The sequence below is a fragment of the Hipposideros armiger genome, unplaced genomic scaffold (genome assembly GCF_001890085.2).
Source record: "Hipposideros armiger isolate ML-2016 unplaced genomic scaffold, ASM189008v1 scaffold_621, whole genome shotgun sequence".
Classification (NCBI taxonomy): Eukaryota; Metazoa; Chordata; class Mammalia; order Chiroptera; family Hipposideridae; genus Hipposideros; species Hipposideros armiger.
In genome coordinates, this window is record NW_017731971.1 from 758,001 (window position 1) to 764,631 (window position 6,631).

Sequence of the window (6,631 nt, forward strand, 5' to 3'; positions counted from 1 at the left end):
GTGTTTCAAAGTGTGAACATCTTCATATGTGCAAAAGTTGCCAAGATAATGTACCTCAGACTCTGAGGTGGATTGTAGGGCTACATGAAGATCATAAACTCTATAGACTAAAACTTTAAAATATACTTTCTTGGTTTTTTAAAAAATTTTATGGGGAACTGTGTGTTTTTCCAGGACCCATCAACTCCAAATTAAGTAATTGTCTTCAATCTAATAGTTGTGGAGGGAGCAGGTCCTTGGCCCATAGGGGAATTGAACCGGCAACCTTGGTGTTATGAGCTTGCGCTCTAACCACCTGAGGTAACCGGCCGCCCTTCAAAGTCTTTTTGATGATACAATGCCTGCAAGATGTTAAGCTATTCAAATGCTGGTTTATAAAGACCAGATAATATGGAAAACACTTAAGAGTGTATTTTAACGGGGCAAGGGAAGGTTACTAATTCATGTTTGTTGTTTATACAACTAGGCTTAGGAGGAAAAAGAACTTGAAATAAACCAAAATAATAGTGGTTAAGGTAGGAGGTTTTTCAGTGTTTTTTTTTTCTATTCTAAATTTTTGTAGTGTGCACATATTACTCATTTATTAAAATATATAATGAACTTGCAAGATAAGGAACTTGTAAAGAGGAGGGAGAGAGCATTATTTAGCTTTTTAGTAGGTAGAAGAATGATGTGATGTCGTTAGTGATCTGAGAATAAGGTTGAGCATGGGAGGCTGCAGGACAAAAAAGTTTAAATATAAAAGAGAAAGACTTTTAAGGAAGGATTGCTGAAAATCTACTTTTAAGCGTGAATTCTACTTGCTTGTTTAAAACCAATATTCCACTGATAAATTAAGAAAGCTACTGCATAAGAAAGACAACTCTTGAGAGTTGAAGGATTCCTGATCGTGGTTCTCACACACGACACTGCTTCTCAAGCAGTTGGCTTGGTGCTGAATTAAGAACAGTAATTCAAGGGACAGCATAAGGTCACAGCGTTGCACAAAACATTTGCTTGTGACGCACCATGGCTTTGTAGGGATAGGAACTGTCTGAATCGATGCCGTTGTTGTCAATGATGTACTGGAAAGCTTCTGTCATGAATCCGCCATTGCAGCCTTTATTCCCGTATTTTTCTTCAGTTGAGCAATCCACCAGGTTCTGTGCACTCAGAGACACCAGCTTTCCTGTTTTCAGCTGCAGCTGGGCCTCCAGGGCCCCCACAGCGCTGAAAGCCCAACAAGCACCACAAGAACCCTGAAACAGAGACAAAGTCACAAAGGCTGGCATAGAACATCAATAAGGATGACATCATAACACAAACTGGACAACGCCCAACATGTCAGCCCTGTCAGTAGTTCCGGGAAGAGCTCCTGCCTCTACAATTTCCTCTTCTCTTAGACAATGGGAATGAAGGATAAAGACTGGATTGTTCTCTGGGCAGGTCCAACCTTGATGAAAATTTGCAAATGGCCAAGCTCAGAGCATAACTGCCATATTCGAATATATTAAGAAACAGTACTTATTAAGCATCTACTTAGTCCCAGCTATCTTCACCCATTAAGAAGGGAGATAGATGCCTACAGTAAAATGATTTGGAGAGAAGTTGGGATGATGACCTTGACCTAACATACCCTTCCTCCTGCCAAATGATGCCTGAAACATTAAGGTTAAAATTTCTTTTAGCTTCAGAATTTTTCAATGAAAAGTTATTTTACAAACTGGAAAACACAAAGCTGCTTTAGTTAAAAAGTACAGAGGATCCAGAGCCCTGTCATAATTGCTCTCTCTCTCTCTCTCTCTCTCTCTCTCTCTTCTCCCCTTATCCCACCTTGCTCTCTACCCAAAGGAAGCAATATGATTTTGCTTTTGGTTAAAGCAAAATCGCCCATTGAAATGCAAGCACTCAGGGAAAGAAGTTCATTAAATGGTTTATAATCAACACCTAAATATGTAGTTTATCAGGTCTTCTCAAACTTTTATTTTAGAGACGCTCCAGTAAGAAACCCAAAACTAGTGAAAGAAAAAACAATCTAGGTGGGAAAGAGATTGGCAGTGCCCTTTCACTTCTTCATTTGTATGTTCTTCATTGGTCAAGTGCTGGGGCAGCTGCTTAGATTCTTCTGCCTTCCTCTGACCTCAAAGACAACACATGTGTTGAATCCTTAGTTATCCCTAAATAATTTAGGATTTTTGTATCTTTCTTTTTTTTTTTTACAAGCAAACTAAAAGAGATGCAAAAACATAGAAACAAATTTATAAAGCCCGTATTTCTCATTCTAACAATGCAAACTTAGTCATGAATGAACCTGACTAGTACAACTTATAGACCACTCTGAGCTCCACTTCTTTTCCTCTCCTTCAAACCTGAACTTCATAAGTGATATGGGGGGAGAAACTTCCCGATCGATATTCTCTGACAGACGATACTGTTTCTCAAGCAATTGGCTTGGTGGAGGGTCCAAGGTAGTGGATGGATAGCATGAGCACTGAGAATTTGTCTTAAAGATCTATTAGCTTAGTTCACAGTTTTTGTCTAATGTGGCTCTAAGCATTGTGGGGCATACCAATAAAGTATGATATGTAGTCCCTCAAAAAGCTTACAATTTAAGTGGGAAGACAAGAATAACAAAAATAATTAGAAGGTAACATAAGGGAGATTCACTGCCAAATTTGGAAGATAGAGGACGTATCCAAGGAAGAGAGAGCGTTCTTGCTGGGGTACAGTGGCCTGGGATGACGACACTCACCTGGTATTTCACATCAGTAACACACCCCTTGTCCCTCCAGTCCAGAGAATCAGGCAATTTCTGATTAGGGTTTGACTTGTAAGTGACATTCCTTCGCGATTGGCTGGGAACTCTCAGGGCACTCATCAAAGACATCACTTCTTCACTGGTCTACCAGGTTAAAAAAGCAATAATAATAAAATAAAATAAAATTACACACACACACACACACACACACACACAGTGCCAAAAAAAATGTATACACATTTTAAGAAAGGAAAAAAAACTATTAAAATTGTAATAATATATACCGATAACAAAAGATGAATACAAGTCACGTTTGACTTCTGCAATTACAAGAGGCGCTCAAAGTGGTTACCATCAGCATCCAGACACTTTTGATTACAACGAACTACTGCTTGAGCAACGTTGACCAAAGTGTCCAGTTGTATACATTTTTTTGGCACCCCCGAGATATATATATTCTTTCACTTATATTCTACTTTTCAATATTCTTATTGAAAATAGTCAACAACTGAGGAGAACTAGTGGTAGTTCTGACCAACACAGGTGCTGCCAACTATCTGGCAGGTGAATTATCTGGCTTTTTTTGGGTTGACACTTTGCATTAGCACCCCAGTTAGGCATTGGGAAGGAGAAGAAGAAAGTGGTAAAAACTAGAAGTTACAAGAAGGCAGGTTTTTGGTTTAAAGCAAGGCAGAATTTTATAAAAGGGCTGCCTAAAAGTGGACCGAACTGATTTTCCTCGTGAATAAGAATTACAAAGGAGATTCCTGTATTTTAGTAGGAATTTAATCTACCTCCAGTGTTTCCTTCCAAGGGGTACTATGATTCTTAATTTTGGCCACGGTGGTAAAGTTTTATAGGGTAGAACAGAATCTAAAAACTAATCAGAGATTGATTATTTGTGATATTAAATACCCACATTCTCCCCCATTAAGAAAGCAGGTAGGGCCGGCCGAGTGGCGCGATGGTTAAGAACTGGCTTGGGATGCCAGAGGGTCCCGGTTCGGATCCCACATATGAGGGCCAGTGACACTGCCCTCCACAGCTAAGATGCTGAACAACAGCTCAACCTGGAGCTGGGCTGCCATGAGTCGCCGGCGACGGCGACGGCTGCAGCCCCGGTGGCAGTGGGTTGCCATGGGCTACGGTGTGTAGCCAGCAGCCAGCATGAACGGCCAGCAGCCGCTGTGAGCGGCCGTCCAGAAGCCGGCGACTGATCTGCCTCACCCGGGAAGAGCGCAATGATGGTGCCAACTTGGGCCAGTGAAGCAACATCCTCCACAACTAGATTGAAGAACAAAACGACAGCAACTTGTCTGTTCCCCTTCCCCCAATTACCCAGCACTGTTCCCATCCCCCTAATTCCCCAATAAAAATCTTAAAAAAAAAAAAAAAAGAAAGCAGGTAGACCATATTAAATTGTCAATTTAGACTTGGATCAGTATGGTTGCTAAAAGATTGTGAGTAGCCTTTAGGCAATGCTTTCTAGAATTAATAAAAAATAAAAGCAATAGTAATCCGTAAGTTTAAAATATTCCTCTAAAGAATGGATTTGTTAAGGAGAATGGCCACAGTAAGACTAAAGAAATCTGTACAAATTCTTGTCTTTAAATTCTACATTTTTCTAACTGTGTATACATATATTGGGTTGTCGGAAGAGTCATGATGCATTTTTGCAACGAAAAACAGAAAAAACACGTCATGACTTTTCCGACAACCCAATAGATACTTCTCATTTGTTGTTTACCTTCAAACTGCCTTTGAAGAGACAGAAATCACGCTTACCAAGATTGGAAGTAGGATTATTTGTAATTTACCTACCATGTCTCCCATGTGGTTCATGCCCAGATCGTATGAATGCATTCCCATTGAATGTTCCAGATTGTGAAGCGTCACAAATTTTAGATTTTTTTCCCAGATGAGTCGCCGTACTGCTTCCTCATTCTAAAACACAAGGAAAAAGAATATAGTTATACTGAAACCTGCACACGTAAGTGCTCAATAACGAAAATAAACATGTTACAAAGCATTCTACCAAATGTGGATCTGTCTGGGAGTCTGAGAGCATGCAAATAAATGAATATATCCGATGTAACTGGTAAAATTACATGTTAATCTTAATTCTTGCTCTTAATTGCTTTGATGGTGATTAATATTATTTTATGACATACATAATGAACTTCCTCAGCATGAAAAAAGTGTTTTTTTAGAAACTACTGTTTGCTGAAGTATATCTTTTGTAAATAGTAAACTCAATCTTTACAGACCATTTTAAAATCTTTCTTTTTTAACCCTTACTGTTGAATAATTGTTTAGTGGATTATAAATTTCTAGCTATTTTTCTTCAGTTATTTGAAGATATTTCTCCATCGTCTTCTGGTATCTATTCTTTTTATTTTCATGCGCTGCCTTCCAGGTGAATGCTTCAGTACTGTCTTTCCGGATTGCTGATTCTATCCAACTCTTTCCAGTCTGACGATTTATCCCTTCTACTGAGCTCTTATTTCAATGACTAAATTTTTTATTTTCAAGATTTCTAATTGGGTTTCTAATTTACTTCATGATTTCTTGTTCATGTGTATGGATGTTATTCCATTATATACAGTGTTATATTAAAATTGGTTCTATTATTTTAATTTTATCCAGAGTGAATCCATATTTTGGCTGTTGGTTTCGTTGCCCTCCACTTACGTAGAATCGGTGCAAATAGATTATAATGCACATTGTGGACCCTCACTCCCACCCCCAGGGCCATAGTTTCCAATAAGCAGTTGCCCGATGAGCAGTCAGCAGCAACTCTTTTCTGCCTCATTTCATGGAGTGGTAGAGCCCAGGTCCAGGCCCTGGTTTCAAGTAGCGAGTCTAGATACAGCCCTCCTCCCTTGGAGTGTATACTGTTACCCCAGGACTGGACATGTACAGATATACTTCCAAACTATTAGACGGGAAAAAATGGAATAGAGGAAAATAAATCTAATGAAGTATAGGGAAGGAAAAAAAGAAATGAACTTTAAGATAAATACATGTAGGATAAATGAAACAAATAAAGGTAGGATACTAATCGAAAGTCACTTCATTCCTCCTTAAGGATTGAAATTATTGAAAAGAAAGATAGCTTTCCTTTAACCAGGTCATGGTGCTATCTGCCCATCTAACTCTGGTTGACTTTGAAATTAGAAGCTTGATCTAAAGGGGAGTGAGGGTGAAGTTCATCACCACTGAGAAAACAACTCCGAGTGCACGTCCTACTCAAAGTATCATTTCTACAAAAATAATACATCAAGTAAATACATACATAATGTTTGCCTACAAATTCAGAAATATTATATAGCTATTAGCACTAGGATTAAGTTCTTAAAATCGAACAATAAGTATGCTTTGGAATAAAAACAAAAGTACAAATTGGGAAGCGAGAATCAAGAACGAACATTCGTGCGTGCCAGGGACTAAAACAGAGCTTTCGTTAAACAAGCGCTTCTTTGCCGTGGCCTGGGACCTTCACCCCAGTTATCTGCTTTGCTTGCTCCCTGGCGTCTATCAGCTCTCTGCTCAAATTCACGTTATATGTGACGCCTTCCCTGACCATCCTATCTTACACTGGAATAATCACCCCCAGCCTCTCACAGCCACCACCCACGGCCCTTCCTGCTCCTCATGCCTTGCTTTATTAATCCTGACTGCACTTATCACCATCTAACATATTACATAACTGCCCGCTTATTTGCTTATTTCCTGTCTCCTCCTCTAGGATATAAATAAGCCCCATAAAAACAGGAACTTTGTTTTGTTTTCTGCTGTATCTCTAGTACCAAGAACAGAACCTGGCAAGAAGTGAGATCATGACATGGATTGAAAACACTGCTTGTAAGAATATACAAGAGAAAGCATAGGGCA

General features: G+C 39.2%; 1 protein-coding gene across 1 annotated transcript in view; it reads right to left on the bottom strand.

Annotated features, from left to right (window-relative positions):
• CTSS (cathepsin S) overlaps window positions 1-5,461 on the bottom strand; it is a 12,288-nt gene extending 6,827 nt beyond the window's left edge. Inside the window, exons 1-4 of the mRNA XM_019625260.1 lie at window positions 5,429-5,461; window positions 4,559-4,681; window positions 2,732-2,881; window positions 1,008-1,238 (exon numbers count right to left, since the gene is read on the bottom strand). Of these exons, the coding sequence (XP_019480805.1) occupies window positions 1,008-1,238; window positions 2,732-2,881; window positions 4,559-4,681; window positions 5,429-5,461 (537 nt within the window). The remainder of the gene's footprint in view (window positions 1-1,007; window positions 1,239-2,731; window positions 2,882-4,558; window positions 4,682-5,428) is intronic.
• Between the last annotated feature and the right edge of the window lie 1,170 nt (window positions 5,462-6,631).